Source organism: Python bivittatus, unplaced genomic scaffold, assembly GCF_059951505.1.
Source record: "Python bivittatus isolate LINGU-HERP-01145 unplaced genomic scaffold, Pbiv_v1 ctg000020_np1212, whole genome shotgun sequence".
Classification (NCBI taxonomy): Eukaryota; Metazoa; Chordata; class Lepidosauria; order Squamata; family Pythonidae; genus Python; species Python bivittatus.
Genome location: NW_028277030.1, coordinates 113,407,937 through 113,426,640, shown reverse-complemented (window position 1 = coordinate 113,426,640; position 18,704 = coordinate 113,407,937). Strand labels below are relative to the sequence as shown.

The following is an 18,704-nucleotide window of genomic DNA, read 5'->3' as shown; positions in this document are numbered from 1 at the left end:
AGATTTTATCTTTTTCTGTTTTTTAGTAATTGGTTATATTACTCAATGTGAATATTACCATCTTTGTTTCTTTGGAAGAGAAAATTATATAATTGTTTAGAAATGAAAAGAATTGTACTTTTATATGTAATGTTTTAAGAGATGAGTCATTAGAACTGTTTTTGTACAGCAGTTTTTTTTCAGAGAGACTCTTCTTAACATGCGTTTTTCAAGAAGTGGCCTCCTTAGAACACTTGATTTTTAAAAAATAAATGTCAGTGAACCTTAACAACTAAGTATAGTAGCTGTCCATTGGCAATCTTCATATTAATAACTTCTATTTAAATCTTCCACATCTTGTGTGGCAGCTTAGTATTATATTTCTTTTTCCATGTTTATGGCATTCAAGTTGAGTTACAGTCTAACTATACAGGCGTAAAATTGAATCGCCATAATTCGTTGAGTAAGTTGGAAGTTAGCATCCAAATTTACTGGCTAAAAAGTTTATAATATTTATAGGCTTCTTAAATTGAAGCCTAGGAATAATTGCGAAATCTGACCTGTCAGGATGTCCTTAGATATCTAATAGCTATAAACTGTATGCAAGTCTGAGTGTTAGCACCTATATTATTCCTCTCTGTCATTTATTATGTTATTTAGTTTAGTTATAGTTCTATTTTTGCAGTTCAGTTCAAGTGGAGACAATGTAACTTGCTATAAAATGTTACTTAATAACAAGAACACTTTTTTTTTTTGGTATTTTTAAATAGATGAGTTGTGACTATTGTTCTTAAGCCTAAAACCCTCAGAAGTCTGCAAATGCAACATTAGCAATAAATTGTTTTCTTCTTTCTGTTTTCCATCCTTTGTTAACCTGCCTCCCCATCTTAGTTTCTTAGCAGTCCATAATGACCAAGATGAAACACTTGATGTTCCTGGCAGGAGATATATTTTGGCATTTTGTTCCTTTTTCCATTCTGTATTGCCCCACAGATTATGCTACTACTGCTGGTAAATCATGCTGTTACAGCACCAAGGTTGTTAATGGGAGCCCAAATCCAAATCATCTGGTCAGCATCATTTTACCATCACTGGCTCAGAAACTCTAGAAGTAACCTGTTCCATCAACATTATGTGTAAAATAGAAATCTTGAATCCCCAAGATACCACTTTTTGTAACCTTAAAATAGAGTATATTCAGGAAATTCATTAGGCAGAATACTCCAAATACATGTAGACTTGGTTATGTACTTATCTAATATATTTGAAAATAAATATAGGCACAAATATTAGAAAGTTAAAATTAGTATGAAATTAAGCCCAATTCTTTTCAGTAATATTTAAATTATGAATAGGATGCATATTAAGATATTTCACATTAGGAACTTTATTATGCCCTTATGATTTATGTTGACTTTTGTACTTCTAGAACTTGAGTTTTAAGAATTAAATACTCAGAACTTTTTCTTACTAAGTTTTGAAAATGAATAAAAATAATAGAGAAACAAAATGTTAGAAATATGCCACAAATTGTTCAAATTTCTGTGAAAAGGATAAAATGGCACATACATTATTTAGAAATCAAACCATAAATGAATATAAGAAGTATGTATAATTTAGCTAATTGGACAAAATCAAACATCCATAATCTGGAATAGTTAATGCCTTTTCCAACACTTTTGCCTTTGTTGCATTGATCCTGAGGCTATGCCTGATACGCTTCATTACTCTGATAAGTATTTATGAAAATCATCAGCATTCTGCAAGCCTCTTTCGATGCATAGTGGCATGAATACTTTCTAGGTGCAGCGAATGTAACCCATAGAATTGTGTTCTTTTGCCAGCACTTCCTTTTAGATCTGAATTTATTTATGTGAATGTAACATAAAGATGCTCTGGAACTAAGCATCATGTCAGGTATTCTGAGCCAGTTAGATTTTGCTCTTGTGCTGGAAACCACAGTGTGCTTACCAAACACGCACAGCTCAAAATAGGTCATGTGTTGGCAGCTTGAGGGTTGCTTTCAGTCACACTGAAATAACCTTACTTTAAAAATAACCTGTTTCCACTATAAGGTTCTTCTATTCTTTTAACATACTCATTTTTGCATATATTTGTCCTGGCTGGTAGATTCAGTTTCATCTAAATTTATAATGTTCATTGTTGTTTATCACCTTGGGATACTGGATTTCAGTAATTAGAAAATCAGCTGTGATGTTTTAGTCATGTAGGATAAAATGCACTGTTTGAGTGTAAGGATTGTCATCTCTTAGATTGTCGGTGTGATTTTATTTGTTCAGTAAAACTTCCTTGCATATTTATATTTTATAAATAGGTCAAGTGATTATTTCCTTTTGGCATCATTCTCTGTTCTGATTTCCCAGCGAAGTATCTATTTTTATATTATTTCTAGTCTGTTACCTTAAAATCTGATGTTTTAGGGCTTGAGAGTGGCCACTGTCTAAGGTACTAACTGAGGCCTCCCACAATGCAGATTGTTACAGGCGATCTTTCATTAACTAGATTCATTTTGAATCCCCACACCAAAAGTGAAAAACGAAAAGAAGTAGCTGTTGTAATGAATGGTCTTAATTCATGTTTTCTTGCTCTCTGTTGAAGCAGTTGAGAACACAGAAGACAATATGCCTTGCAGAAACTTCTCCAACATAATTTTTCCAGATTTTCTCAAACTGTAACTTGTAAGCTGCTAAAACAAGCACAATGGGGACATCTTTCATTTGGCAGGAGTGATAAGGTCCTTGGGTGTCATTTTCCAATTGCCTTGGCATACACACTTTATTTGCTACCCCAAATAAAGCTTGAACAAGCAGTCTTCCTTTTTGCCAAACTTCAGTATTTACAGTTGTTTATTTATAAAATGTATATGGTGCTGAATCCAAATGACCTGAGGTGGCTTACAATCAAAATATAACATTTGATTGTATTTTTGTACATTATGCAGCAATGTACATAAAAATACATATATGCATGTAAGCTAACAATATATACTTTAGAGTTGTATGCCTATTTTAAAGAGTGCAAATTGTTGAGTAGACATTATCTCTGTGTACATTTGAAATCTGGCAAACATGTTTGGAGAAATTTTGCTTATTTTATTGTGTGTTATGTCTGAATTGGAAATATGTACTGTATATTTCAAAGTTTTACTGTCTCATGTAGGCATACAGAATCTGAGGCCCTCCACAATTGTTGGATTTCAGCTCACAGCAACCCCAGCCAACATAACCAGTTGTGAGCTGAATCCGATTCTCTACCCTGTTTTGTTGCTTATGGAGGATTTCACTTCATTTCTAAATCTATTGCTATAATTGACTTCAAACGATCATTTGAGGTCATTTACATGCTAATTTTAGCCCACAGCCAGAGTACTTTTCCAAATTTAACTTATATAACCAAGACTGATGGCAAAATTCAGATTCTTTTGGTCTCTGATTGAAGTTATTCTGCTAATATGAATAGTTATTAGTATTCTGAAATGCTGCAGAAATAAATCTCATATCTAACTGACTGCTGATCTAATTTATAAAAGTTCTGGCAATGTAACAGATTTGTTTATACAACCCCATGAGATAGGTGAGAGTGAAAGAGAAAGAGAAATATATTGCTGATTACATTTTGTATTGGCACTGAGATTTCAAACTGTGTATCTAGTTGTGGAATTGGAGGGAAAAGAAAGAACTAAACTTCTGAAGAAGCCAGGAAAGCAAGAACAGCAGAGCCAACAGACTCGAGGCATGAAAATGTTGAGCCTACAGTACTGAGTGATCAGCTGAAATTCTTTTATTTATAAGCTTTGCTTAGAATTGGGAAATAGTCTAAACTAGATTAAATAGATGCATTTTCTCACCTTTTCATATTGGCAATTAATTTTAAAATAATTTATGCCTGAAAAATTCAGCCTACATGTAGTCCTTGTTTAACAACCATAATTGGGACTGGCAACTTGGTCGCTAATGACATAGTCGCTAAGTGGAAAATCGTGTGGCCGTGACTGCTTCTGATTTTACTTCAGCTTTCCTTTCCCCCCACTCCCCTGTCCTTTGGAATGCTTACCTCAGGGCTGGGATAATTAACAAGAAGGGAGTTAATGTTTGTATTTACATTTATTGGAGAGGAAGGGATTACAAGAGAGTAAGCAGGCACATAACAGGAAATGCACATCAAAAGGAATGCACAGCCCCAAGTGTGCTAGGCAAACAGCTTGTGCTAGAACATTCCTTTCAATGTGTATTTCCCATTGTGTGCCTGCTTACTGTCTTGTAATCCCTTCCTCTCCAATCTCTCTGCCCTTTGGGTGGGCGGAAGGGTCAGGCACAGGACAACACATACTGACTGCAGTAGTGAGCATGTGACTGAGAGAGAGATGCTGCAAAGGTTGTAAATGTGCACCTTGGTTGCAGAGTTACAGTGGAACCTCGGTTTACGAACTTAATTTGTTCCGTGACTCTGGTCGCACCCCGAATTGGTCGCAACCCGAAGGAAATTTCCCCATAAGGTTCAATGTAATTACCGTTAATCCGTTCTGGCATGGAGGACAGGGAGGCCGCTATTGCTTGGAGGGAGAGTCCCCCTCCCTACAACCACGTGTCAGGGGCGGAAAATGGCCATGGACCACATGTCAGGGGCAGAAAAATGGCTGTGGACCATGTGTCGGGCAGAAAATGGCTGCGGACCACATGTCAGGGGCGGAAAAATGGCCGTAGACCACGTGTCAGGGGTGGAAAAATGGCTGCGGACCACGTGTCAGGGGCGGAAAATGGCTGCGGATCACGTGTCGGGTGGAAAAATGGCCACGGACCGTGTCACAGGAGGGAAAATGGCCGCGTATCCTGTTTGTACCCCGAGGCGGAGTTCGCAAACCGAGGCAAAATTTTGCGGCCGGAGCTGGTCGTAACCCGAAAAGTTCGTTAACAGAGGCGTTCGTAACCCGAGGTAGCACTATTGTAACTTTGAATGGTCACTGCATGAGGCAGTCGGTAAGCAAGTTCTTCCTGTAGTAACAGTACTATTCAAAAGCTTAGTAATATTAATTGGTATAAAAATGTGTATATACCCTCAGTTTACTCAGTGTAAGTTTAATTCTGATTTTCTCTCCAAGAAAGGACAGTCACTTCCTATGTGTGAAAAACATGCTGTTTTCTTCTCAGAAATTTAATTTTTTTTGTCAGTACCAGGAATAGCATTTTAAAGATTAGGCTAGAAGACTAAATTTAAATTCAGTAATGATAATGCATTTTTAGTACGTAGTTTTGTTGATGTTGCTGAATAAGTATATTATGTATAGAGTATACAAAATATAAGATGGTATACATAGATAAGATGGTTTCACTATATATGTGATAATGAAATATTAGATCAGTTGTTGGATAATTAGCATTAGTTTAGGTGAGATTTTCTAAAACAGTTAAGGTGTTGGAATAAGATGTCCTACTTGACCACAGAATATACTGAGTAAATTTGGGCCAGTCACTATCTCTCAGCCCAACCTATCATGTCCTGAGCACAAAATTAGATGAGATTCTTGTGTCTGCTACTTTGAACTCCCAGAGGAAAGATGTAATATGAATGTGATATTAAATAAATTACGTATTTTGATGTATACACTGAATGTTATAGAACAGTAAATTCTAATTCACTTTTTTCTTTTGTAGATGCCACTTCAAATGAACAACAAGTCCTCTTCTGCCAGAAATTACAGCAGTGCTGTGTATTATTTGATTTCATGGACTCTGTCTCTGACTTAAGGAGCAAAGAAATTAAAAGAGCAACACTGAATGAACTAGTGGAATATGTTTCAACAAATCGTGGTGTGATTACTGAATCAGCATATTCGGAAATTGTAAAAATGGTAAGTCAGTCATGTGAAGTATAACTCCTCCTTTGAAGGCATTTGGAAATGAAATTTATTAAAGAGTCGTTTGTCTTCTGAATTGTCTTTTCATGGCAGTTAGAGTGGTGCTTTCTCTGTTAATCTCCTGTAGTTAAATTTTAACAGATTAAAATTGGTTGTGTTCAGTTGCCATCTAAAATTAAGTATTGAGACATGTACAGTTCTGTGAAAATGAACCAGTCCCCTTTGGGAGTTTCTGAATTCTTGCCACTGAATAAAATTAGAACTTCATGTGGGTCTTGCTGATATATGAAAGGTGTCTGAGCAAATAATGCCAAAGTTTGGTGCTTGTTTCATTTATTTCATAAGCAAAGTAATCAAAGTATGCAGTGTATCAATGTGAAAAAGTAATCACCATTCTTATCCAATCAATTTAACTAAAAAGATAACCAGGAGCAGCAGTGTTAATACTTTATTAAACAGTCAGTGAATTGGGACAGCTGTGCACCATATAAATCTCAAATTTTGGTCCTTCATCACAGTGAAATTCTCAACATACAGTTCCTAGAGGTACACAATGCCCTGCTTAAAGGCTGAAGACCTCCACAAAAAGTTGCTGATACCTATCAGTCTATAAAAGATTACAAAACCATTTGTAAAGATCTGGGGCTCCATTGTTCCAGAGATGTAGTCTTGAAATTGAGACAATTTGACAATAGTAAATCTTTGCAAGAGTGACTGTCCTATCAAAATTACTCCAAGTGCATAAAGACACAGCATAAAATTATCTAGAAAGTCACAAAACCTAAAACAACATCCAGGGACATCACTTTAGATTAAAGGCATTTTTCATGACTCTATCATCAGGAAAACACTGGGTAAAAGTAGGATTCAATGAAGAGTAGCACAGTAGAAGCCAGTGCTCTCTAAGAAAATTGATGCTCACCTCAAGTTTGCCAGAAAGCACTTGGATAGCCTGCAGACTTCTGGAAGCATCTGGATGACCCTACAGATTTCTGGAATGTTTTTGTATCAAGAGATGGAAAAAAAAAACAACTTGGGGACTATGTGGTTTTTGTTAACTTCTGATAGAAACCAAATTCTGCATTCCGCAATAAGAATTGCCTACCAAGTGTTAAATATGAGGTGGTAAAATTATTGTTTAGGAATGGTTTGCTATCTCAGGATCTGGACAATTTTAAACATTAAAAGAAGCATGAGTTTTGCTTTAAATTGGAGAAATCTACAGGAAGATATCAAATCATCTGTCCATCAGTTGAAACTGAAGTGCAACTGGCTCATGCAGCAAAACATGATCCCAAATATACAATCAAATCTACAAAAGCATGGATGAAGAAGTATAGAGTGAGTGTTTTGGAATGGCCAAGTCAAAGTCCAAGCCTGAAGCCAGTAGAAATTTTTTGATAGGCCCTGAAAGAAACAATTCATGATAGAAAACTATCAAATGTTATTGAGTTGAAATAGCTCACCATGGAGAAATGGAACCGTGATGAGGAACTGATCATCAGTTATAGGAAGTATTTGATTAGTTACTGCAGCTAAAGCTGGTGTGCCCAATTACTGAATCTAAAGGGTGATTATTTTTTCACACTAACTCATAGCTGGTTGAATAACTCACGATATAAATGAAACAACTTTCGTACTGGTCTTATTTTTTCACTCAGATTCAGTTTAGATATCAATAGGACCTACTGGAAGCTCTGATAACATTCAGTGGCAAACGTATGCACACATTCAGAAAAACTGAAAGAAGGTGAATATTTTTTATGTAAATGAATACCCTCCCTCAGTATTACTGTACTGCATTTTAGTTCCTAGCTTCTTTTCACGGCATCACTTTGGTTATTCCTTGTGACATCCAAACCTCTCTGATTGCACCGTCAAAATTTGGCAGTGCAATGGATAAAAACCAGTGATAAGGTTTCTTGACATTTTAAGGAGGAAAACAATGACAGTTTTATTTTAAGGCTTAAAAAGGCTTACTGTGGTTTAAACAAACAAGGCCCCTTTGTATAATTTGGAAAAATGAAAATCCCTAGAACTCTCCAGTTCTGTAATATGCAACCTCTTATTTTCCATTATCATACTACTTATCAGTCTTTAATTTTACAAAAAACAAAACAAAACATCCCCACTCCCCTGCCCACAACATTTACGTGTGGCTCTTAGCTGTGAAAATGTTGCCCGCTATGGTAGATATTAAAAATTTTTAAGGACAAGATGGAACCTTGTCAAAACCCAGAATTCAGTTCTCCTCTCTGGGAGTCTGGTGGCTTAGAACTTGAATGAATGAATGCATGCATGCATGCATGCATGCTAGCTTATAGCTCTGTCCCCAAAGCTGGTTCAGTAAGTGACCATTTTGGAAGATAAAATAATGGAATGGTCAAAGAAAATCATCATGATTGCACTTTGCTTATCAGTCATCCAACAGAAGCTAAACCAGAATTGGCAGAGATATAGAAATGGATATTAGCAACCTGAAAAGATTTCCTGTCAGCCGCCTGTGTCTTTTAGATCCTAAGAATCTTGATTGCTATATTTTGTTACACTAGCCAAATCAGTTTCTAAAGGTACAGCTGACATTCTTATTTGAAAGCAATTGGCTTTCAGTAGGTAAAACAGCTGAAGGAGTATGTATGCACGCATAGCTGTGTATGTATTATTCCTCTGCTAGTGGACTAACTGGCAAAAAAAGAAAGTGGGGGTTCACAGCCCATTTCTAGCTTGGGGTTTCATATATCCCCCTGCACAGGTTAATCAAATGATCTGTTTTAAATATGTAGTGACATTCATTTCAGCAGTTGAAAAAGCAAGTTCTTGATCGATTCTAGCTTTAGTAAACTACACTTCTGTACTGAAATTAATGGTAATGTTTTCATTTACTTAAATGGCTGTGAATTGTAAACATATTTCACAGAAATCCATAAAAAGTATATTTGACTATTCTTAGACAAAAAGATGTTTAAGTGTAACAGCTGATAACAGTCATAAGATAGTCTGAGGAAAAGTCCCTTTTTTGGCAATCATGGCAGTAGTCAGATTTCATTGTCACTCCTTACCAGTTTCTTTACACTGAAACAGATGTGGAATTGTGTTCTCTTTCAATAAAGGTGGCTATTTTGAAAATGGATATAAGCCTTCTGATGGGAATAGTTGTTAATATACAGTGGTACCTCTAGTTACGAACGCCCCTCCTTACGAATTTTTCAAGATACGACTAGCTCCGGCCCCAAAAATTTACCTTGACTTGCGAACTTGCCTTGACTTACGAACCAGATCCGCGGCCATTTTCCCTGCTGCCACGCGGTCGCGGCTTCCTGTGGGTGAGATCGCGGTAGCAAGGAGACGTTCGGTGAGGCTTGTGTGTTTTGTGGCGTTTTGGAAGGTTTGGGAAGGTGTTTAGTGTGCTTGTCAGCATGGCTCCAAAGAAAATGCAGAGCAGGCTTGGCAAGAATAAGGCTTTGAAGAAAAAAGTGACGATCGAACTGAAGAAGGACATTATAGAAAAACACGATCGTGGTATTCGTGTGACTGATCTGGCCTCGGAGTACAAGATAGCGAAGTCGACCATCTCGACTATTTTGAAGAATAAAGATGCCATTAGAGGAGATGATGTGGCAAAAGGAGTAACGATCTTAATGAGGAAGAGGACACAAGTGGTGGAAGAGGTGGAAAAGCTGTTGTTAGTGTGGCTGAATGAGAAACAGCTGGCAGGTGATAGTGTGAGTGAAGCTATCATCTGTGAAAAAGCCAGGAAGCTGCACAGTGATTTACTGCGGGAAAACCCCTCTACCGGCACAGCAAGTGAGGAATTTAAAGCCAGCAGAAGCTGGTTTGAGAAATTCCGAAAAAGAAGTGGCATCCACAGTGTGGCAAGACATGAGGCTTCCAGTTGAGGCTTCCAGTTCTGACAAGGCTGCTACCAGAAAGACTTTGAGGACTTCATGAAGGCGGAAGGATATACTGAGCGATGAGCCAGGGCTCTTCTGGAAGATGCCAAACAGAACCTACATCACGCAGGAGGAAAAGGCATTGCCAGGGCACAAGCCCATGAAGACAGATTGACCCTTTTGCTGTGTGCGAATGCAAGCGGCAACCTGAAGATTAAGCCGCTGCTCATGTACCATTCCCAGACCCCTCGTCCATTCAGGGAACACAGTGTGAACAAGGCCAGACTGCCTGTCATGTGGAGGGCCAATGCGAGAGCGTGGGTCACAAGGCAGTTGTTCATGGAATGGCTGTACGAGGTGTTCACACCCACCATTAAAAAATACCTGTCTGACAACCAGCTGCCTGAAAGGTGCCTTCTCCTGATGGACAATGCCCCGGCACACCCTCCAGCCTTGGTGGATGACATGGACGCCGAGTATGACTTCATAAAGGTCAGGTTCCTCCCCCCCAACACGACACCTCTTCTGCAGCCCATGGACCAGCAAGTGATCTGCAACTTTAAGAAGTTGTACACAAAGGCGCTCTTCACCAGGTGTTTCAGTGTCACCGAAGAAACATCCTTGACTCTCAAAGAGTTTTGGAAAAAACATTTCAATGTCCTCCACTGCATCAGCCTAATTGACAAAGCCTGGCAAGATGTCACCTGCCGGACCTTAAACTCAGCCTGGAGGAAACTGTGGCCAGAATGTGTCGCTGAACGTGAGTTTGAAGGGTCTGATGCAGAGGTAGTGGAGGAGATTGTGTCCATGGGCAAGAGCGTGGGTCTGGCTGTGGATGATGCGGACATAGAGGAGCTTGTTGAGGACCATAAGGAGGAGCTGACCACGGAAGAACTTGCTGAGCTCCAGAGTGAGCAACAGAAAGCGCTTGGCGAGGAGCATTCCACTGAGGAAGAGGAGGAGGGGGAGGAGGTGAGCAGTGATGCGATAAAATTCATCATGGAGAAATGGAATGAGTGCCAGGATTTCATTGAGAAGCACCACCCCAACAGAACTGTGACAAGAAGAGTGCTGAATCTTATGAACGATAACGTGTTCTCTCATTTCCAGAGGGTTATGCAGCGCAGGAAAAAACAACTGACTTTAGACAGGTTTTTCCCCAGAACTGAGCCTGCAGCTAAGAGGCAAAGAAGAGAGGAAACCCCTGAAGGAGATCTCCCTGATGTCCTTTTGGAGGGGGACTCTCCCTCCAAACAATAACTGCCTCCCCACCCCATTCTCCCTCTTCATACTGTGCTGTACTTTACTTTTTTTCATGTTTTTGTGGTTTAAAAATAAAATGCATATGTTTCAGAACTGTTTAACCGTATGTATTTACATTGAACCTTATGGGGGAAATTTGCCTTGACTTGAGACCAAATTCGGAGGACGGATTAGCCGTATTTACATTGAACCTTATGGGGATATTTGCCTCGACTTGCGACCAACTTGACTTGCGATCAGAGTCACGGAACGGATTAAGTTCGTAACTAGAGGTACCACTGTATAGCCCTTTTTTCTTTTGGTTGTCCTCAAAACCTTCCAAGAAGCTGCTGCTGGTGAAATACTTAGCTCACCAAAACAATATCCTTACTCTCCTGAGCCTCACTGGAAATATTTGTAACTTGAGAATGATGCCTCTTCCTGAAGAAGTAGACAGAGTCCCAGTACAAAGACCTATTTTAGGCACAGGTAGATCTTCCAAGCAGATGTACTTGAACTCAGAACAAACAAAACAGAATAGGTAACATAGAATAAAAGAATAAGGAAAAGGAGAACCATCCTATTCTTGGGAGGTCTCTCCAGACATTCAGTGACTTATGGCATCAGTTCTCATATTCTCTTGCTTAGTTTGGGGGATTTTGTTAGTGTTTCTTTTATCCTGGAAGAGCTATTCCAAATGCCTTGGTGATACTCAGATAAAAGAATTTCATTCAAGAAAATTTCAATTTTCTCATGAACCTCATGGGGGACATTTGTAACTTTGGAATGTAACAAAGTAGTAGTAGTAGTAGTAGTAGTAGTAGAAGAATAGTAGACAGAGTGCTTCCAGGAATCAAAAAATTCTTAGTAGAAAACTGACAGACACTACATTTGCATATCTGTTACCAGATAAGTCTGAACCAGTCTGCAAAATATCAAACTTGATATAATTAATTATAAAAACAAATTAATGTCATTGATCCATGTTAACAGCTATAAGCATATATAATTATAATTTTTGACATAACAGTGTTGGATAAAATTCCTATGATTGCTATCAATTTTCAGAATAACGTAACTTTCTTCTTGAAGCACCAGGGTCATTCCATGGTTAGAAAATTTTAAATCTTCAATTAAAAGATCCCTAAAAGTAATAACAGAAATTACTAACAGAACAAAAGAAATGTTTAAAGTTTCTTGTAAAACGTCTTCTTGTGGAGGTTACTGCTACTGGGGTTTGTTCACCAGATTCAAAGGCAAATAATGCATCTCTCTCATAGGAAAAACTGGAGATTTTTCTGTAGTATCCATGAAATCCATTCATTAAGATTTCAATAATAATTACTGTTAGCCTAATTTGAGACATTCTGTCCATAGTTACTTCCTGTCATAGTACTGTTGATATCAGTGAGTCTTAACAAATTCAAGAGTGTTTCTTGGATTTCCACGTTCTACTCATTATTGTAATGGACATCACATGAATACTCCCCTGCATGAGACAATCAGTTGTTTTGACTGTTTTGTTGTTCGGACCATCTGTATACAAGTTCTTGCTATTATCTACAACCAATTTTTTTGATCATCACAATATTCCTACCAGTGTAATTTTCCATCCCTGTTTTTGCATATACTATGGAGTTATCTGCATGCCACAACCTGTTACTTCCAGTAATAGCTTTCTTTTCTGTAGTACTGAAGTCAGCAGTACTGCTGATTTCTTCAGTCACTGTTCTTGCCTTGATATTATTGTCCTTTGCAGAAATATAGATATTTGCTCCTGCAGTCTTAAATATTCTTCCTTAGCAGGTAGTTTGTGATACATCAGGGCATGAAGATGGTGACTCCAAGATTACATCCTCAATTTCATCATCCATTTCATCCTCAGATATTGGTACTCCAGTTCCACTTCTTAGGTGTTAATTAATGCTCTTTTGATGAGAATACATCCTTGCCTACAATCTTCTGGCTTTTCTAGAGATGCCCAAAATGGAATTGAAAATCTGCCTATCAACAGAGGGACAGAGCTATTTAGTTTAAAAATGGATCATTAAATGGATCACATCCAAAAATGGAGAAATATTGCCTGTAGTACATTTCCATAAACGTATCTTTTCCCCTGAAACTGTCAGTGGTATAGTGTCATTGATCAGTGAAATTCACCCATTCATTCTGCTTCAGGAAGCATTGTTTTTGAGATTAGCTAGAGCTCTGTCAAAACATTTAAGTTGATAATCGTATTTTATACAGGCACAGTCCTTTTCTGGCTAGACCTGACTAGATCTCCTTGTTACCTAAAATAGTTTTAGTTCTATATGATTCATGAAATTGCTCTACATATCCTTTTTCCATCATTTCATTACCACTAGTATCTTCCTTAAAGTTCCTCTTTATCAGGCTTGCTTTTCACCTGAGAAGAACTTCACCTGAGAAGAACCTTCTGCCTGACTCTTCAGCTCTAGATTTACCATCTAGGCCTAAAAAGGGACAGCCATTTTCATCTTAGGGTATCACCTGTTGAAAGGCTGATGCGCAAATTTGGTGCTCAAATAGCAGATTTATCCATATTGCAGAGGAATGATGCTTACTTGACTAGGATTGTAGTTGCTTTTTCTGCCTGCTTTGTAGGATTCTTGCCAAACATTTCCTGAGCCACATCATGATCACAACCATTGACATTCATTCATTATAAGTTGAATACCAAAGCAAAAACAAGGTAGCTTTTAGGACAGCAATTTTACCTTGCATCCTTCATTGATTGCCTGCCTCCTATAACTACCATTTGTGTGCTGCATGAAGACTCGGTTGAAGAAAATCAGGTTGTGTATTTGCAACTAGTTCTTCAAGTGACCATGCATGCATTTACACAACTTATTCTCTGGCCTCTTGACAGGTAGTTCTGTCTTGAGGTTCTGTGTTGGCTCAAGGAACTGAAGTAATTTCTTTAGGCGTGCACAGAAATAAAAGGTGGGGTTCACTTTTGGTCAGCTAGAGGATTCCAAAGAATATATTGCATCGTGTGCAGATCCATTTATTTGAATGCCCAAATGAATGTTAGAAAACTCAGTAAAGGAAGTAGCCTGCTGTCATTTTCTGTCCCTTAATTTTTCAATACTTAGAATCTGGAATTCCACATTTTTAATGCTTTACTTGTCTTAGATATATCTATTTTCAGAGATCATAGCTGAACTGTAGAGAGCACACATGTTAAATATGAGATTCAGTTCATAGTCTGCCAATTAGATAGCAATGTTGGGAGATGAGTAGAAACCATACTGGACTAGATGAACCAATGGTCTTGAAAGTATTTTGCAGTTGCACGTGAACTACCTTATGATTGTGTGTATATGTGGTCATAAATGTACTTTATGTATTGCATTAAATCAGATTGAATGTAGCTTTTAAAATGTGACTATGTTCCCTTAGATTAGCTCTAATATCTTTAGAACACTTCCTCCAAGTGAAAATCCAGATTTTGATCCAGAAGAGGATGAGCCTACATTAGAAGCTTCATGGCCCCATATACAGGTAACGTTTTCAGGTTCGTCTGTTAATATTCATGCCAGCTTTATTAGGACTACAGATCTGGAATGCAGAATCTAGACAAACACCTGAAAAAGTAATGTTTTCTATATCTTGCTGCTGTACTAGTGGTCATCTGAATTTCTGTGGTTCAGATCAGGTAGCCCTAAAATTGCATGCTTGTCACCCACCATCAGTTCTCTGAATGCGACATACACATTTTCTGTGTGCTCTTGAATCCCAGTTTTCAAACCATTCCATATGGTCACCTGATTTCTACCTTCCAGGGTTCTGAAATGTTATTTCTCCTGTTTTGATTTACATTTTACCTTTTTCTTCTTCATTCAGTTTTACCTTCTAAAATGTAGAAGGACCTGCTATCAATAAAGTTACCAAATTAAACCCTGTTTCTTTGTCCTCATCCTATAACTTGCTCCTGCCTTGGATGCTACTGATTATGCCTCTGGTCTTAGCTAGATTTAACTTGCATCTAGTGTTGGGCAGGGTCAGAAACTATTACTGGAGGCAAACTCACCTCTGCATAATAAGGGTTTGAAATAAAACTTTTATTGGCACCTCTAGAAGTTTTTTATTTTTTTTTATGTGTAATTGCCCTGAGGAAGGTTGGCAAGAGGATTGTGGCATTTATATTGGGGGATGGGGGTGGGGGTATGCTTCCTTTGGCTCTAAAGAAAGCCTTTAAGAAGCCTACTTGCCTGAAAACAGTTGGAACCATGAAGCTACCACTGGTAATTAATCTTTTTTAAAAGTCCTTCCTTACAAACACTGTTCAGAGATATTGTAACTGGTTAGTGTTGAACTTGGTACAGTTATAATACAAAAAATAGCACTGAAAAAGGAAGAGTTGACTACATATTGAAAAGGAAGAGAAGAAAAACACAAAAGACCAAGTGGGAGAAAATAACGTGGAAACCTCAGAGTCCTTCTGATTTCTTAACCATTTTCTGCACCACGCTTGAGAGAAACGTTCTTGCAGCTTGAAGATAATCGTAGTGGGCTAGAGAATGTGTGGTCTTAAGAGCCTGAACTGTTGAGGAGTTAATATGCTAATACTAGCATGCTGAATTTTACTAAATGAATTTCTGTTATCTTCTGATGGGCTTTGCTAATATATGTGAAATTAATTGCATATGAAAGTGTTTTTTTTTTAAATTTTTTTTATTTTACTCTTTCATAGCTGGTGTATGAATTTTTACTAAGGTTTTTAGAAAGTCCTGATTTCCAGCCTAGCATTGCAAAACGTCATATTGACCAGAAATTTGTACAGCAGGTAAATATTCAACATATATAATATACTATTACTTTTAGCTCAGATTGATTTTTTGAATGTAGATGTTTCTTTTGTGGATGGAAGATCCATTTTGTTTCTCAGGAATATTTATAGTTGAGCTTATTCATACACTATAGAAAAGGAAGGAATGACTTTTTTCTTTTAAGATACTCCTCTTTTTGAGCTGTCGCATCCCCTTTACTCAGAGTGTTGCACAGCAGTTGCACATCTTCCTTCCCATGCTGTTGCAGAGCACACAAGCATCCTGCTCCCACTGTTGGAGAGTGTGCACACATTTCCCTTTTACCTGCTGTTGCAGAATAGTTTCCAAACCGTCTGCAGCACCATTTAGGATGTTACAGGAAGAGTACAAGTGAAAATTGTCAGCCAGAGTGACCCATGAGCAGTTTCCCTCAAATCAGAGACGAGCATTCAAGCCAATATTCCTTATATTGTTAAATAGAGGGAGAAACAAAACAGTGATGCATAAAGCATTTAATATTGCCACTGTTGAACTGTCACCCTGTGCCATGTTGAAGTGGTGTGGTTTTTTAAATTATGGCAAAGATAACTATATAATGGGATTTGCATATTCTATGTAATCATTATTGAGGTATAGAAACGCATTATGAAATAATATTAGTTCGTTTCTTATTTTTAAGGTGAGGCTATACACAACGCATTTGTTAGGAATAATTACAGTATCACACAGTAGTTGTGGTTCAGCTAGTCCTAGTTCAGCATTTCCTTCTTACTGAATTTGTTTTCCTATGACCAGTAAGACTGTTTGCATTTCTATCTAAGCGCTTGCTAATGTTGATTAATTTAGAAAGGTTTATCCTGTGAACTCCCTGCTGCACATTTGCAAACTGCTTATTGCTGGCACTGTATTGTTGAAGCCATCCTGAGCTTAGTTTAGGTTTTATGTGGGAAGGTGTGGAACAAATTTGGTTGAATTTGTATGCCAATTAGTGTTTATTCCATTTAGTATTTTGACAGCAGAGAATTGAAATAATAAACAATACTTTATCAATAGCTGTTGGAGCTTTTTGACAGTGAAGATCCACGAGAGCGTGACTTTCTAAAAACAGTACTTCATCGAATTTATGGCAAATTCCTTGGATTAAGAGCATTCATCAGGAAACAAATCAACAATATTTTTCTCAGGTATAATATATATTGTTGTTTACAAATTTACTACCAAGTTTTGCATATATATTTTAAAAAATACAAAATTAATAACCCACAAGTTGTTCTTAATGAACTAATAACATATTTGGAGTTAAACTCCTCCACATATTGTTAAAAATATTGGGTATAAAATTAGTTGCTTTTCAGTTAAGGGGTTTGTCCCAAAAGTAATATTTTAAAAAAGTTTATCCAGAGTGATATGTCTAGTATGGTACTCTTCTGTGCACACTTAAAGAATTATTTACTTCTAGATAAATATGCATATATATATTTTCCTGATACGTACATAAAGGCCTTGATTTTGACCTCGAGCATGCAAGAGTCATCTGCAGCAATTGCAGTTTGTAAAATAAAGCAAGCTTTAAGTGTGCAACTGGAAATTCATACTCAGTCACTGATCTATGGAAAGCTCATTTGGCACTGGGAAAGGAGCACATGCAAAGGGTTTCTTTTCTTTTTGAAGAGACAAACTTCAAAGGCAAGCTCCTGAGGAAAGACTCTATTGATTAGCCCTAGACAGCTCGGGAAAATACACATTTGCCTCAGGAGTTCAGTGAAGTAGCACCTTGTAAACCACATTTATGTATTTTGAATCAGTCACCCGTTGAGTTTGGTCACATTATTACGTGGCCAAGAATCTATGACAGATTTTTGCAGATAGCAACTGGACTTGTTAGTAATATAAGGTTTCATGAGCCAAAATTAACTGGATGCATTTTAGACAGTTGCTGAAAGCTATTCATTGGACAAGGGTAGCCAGATGTTATTCTGTGGGGTTCAAATTCCCTACCAGGAATTGAACACACAGACCGTTGCACTTTAGAAGACTCTTATGCGACGCATTAGCTTTAGGAGCTATCCTGGTGCTCAGCAGTGGCAGTAAAGGATATCTTAAAAGTGCTATCAAAAGGGTATATACAGAGAGATACAGATGTTATATTATGTCTTGTCATTATGTCAGGTTTTAAGTTACTTCCTCCACCACCCCTCTTGGGGGGGATTTGTCTATTTTTACCCAGTGTGTACTCCTAGTGGTCACTGTAACTGAAAACACCACACCATTCTGATGCCATTTATTGAGCAAGGAGGAGCCCAGAAGTAAGGTGTAGTGAATGTTTGAAATGAGCACAGGTATCATGCCTCTAAGGATTCTTACCATTCAACAGGATGGTTATCTACTCATACACAAATCAACTATTGAAATACTGGAGTTTTAGTAGAAAATAAAAATATTGGAAGGTACCATAAGTATTACTAGCTGTTTGAAGAGCTGCTATTTGCCCTATGAAGAAACACATATTCTTAAAAGCCTGCATCATACCATGTTCTATCTAAAGCTTGTAATTTGCCTGCAGGAGGAAATCCCCAAAGACTTCACTTTAGAACATTCTTGATAGCAGAAAGGATGAGGGTATCTGATCTTTCCTTCCCTTTGCAGCTCTTAGCATCATCTCCCATATTGCCCTAGAAGAACTGCAACATTTTCCTGAGATCAGGGAGTCAGTAAAGATAATACTTTCTCCAGCTACCTGTAGAAATGCTTTGTTGGGAAGGAAGCTTTCCACAGATTGACAGAGTCCTTCTATTCACAGAAGGGAGACATTAGATCCAGACCATATTACTTGTGTAACTAGATAAAAACATGATTACATCATTAATAATTTCAGTGTGCTTAATTTCTAAAATTGCACAATCTAGTTATCTGCTTTACTGTGGA

The 18,704-nt window shown here is 37.7% G+C and overlaps 1 protein-coding gene across 1 annotated transcript in view; it reads left to right on the top strand.

Moving 5' to 3' along the window:
• PPP2R5A (protein phosphatase 2 regulatory subunit B'alpha) overlaps positions 1–18,704 on the top strand; it is a 46,719-nt gene that overhangs the window by 10,264 nt on the left and 17,751 nt on the right. The window contains exons 2-5 of the mRNA XM_088147002.1: positions 5,652–5,848; positions 14,410–14,511; positions 15,704–15,796; positions 16,833–16,963. Of these exons, the coding sequence (XP_088003128.1) occupies positions 5,652–5,848; positions 14,410–14,511; positions 15,704–15,796; positions 16,833–16,963 (523 nt within the window). The remainder of the gene's footprint in view (positions 1–5,651; positions 5,849–14,409; positions 14,512–15,703; positions 15,797–16,832; positions 16,964–18,704) is intronic.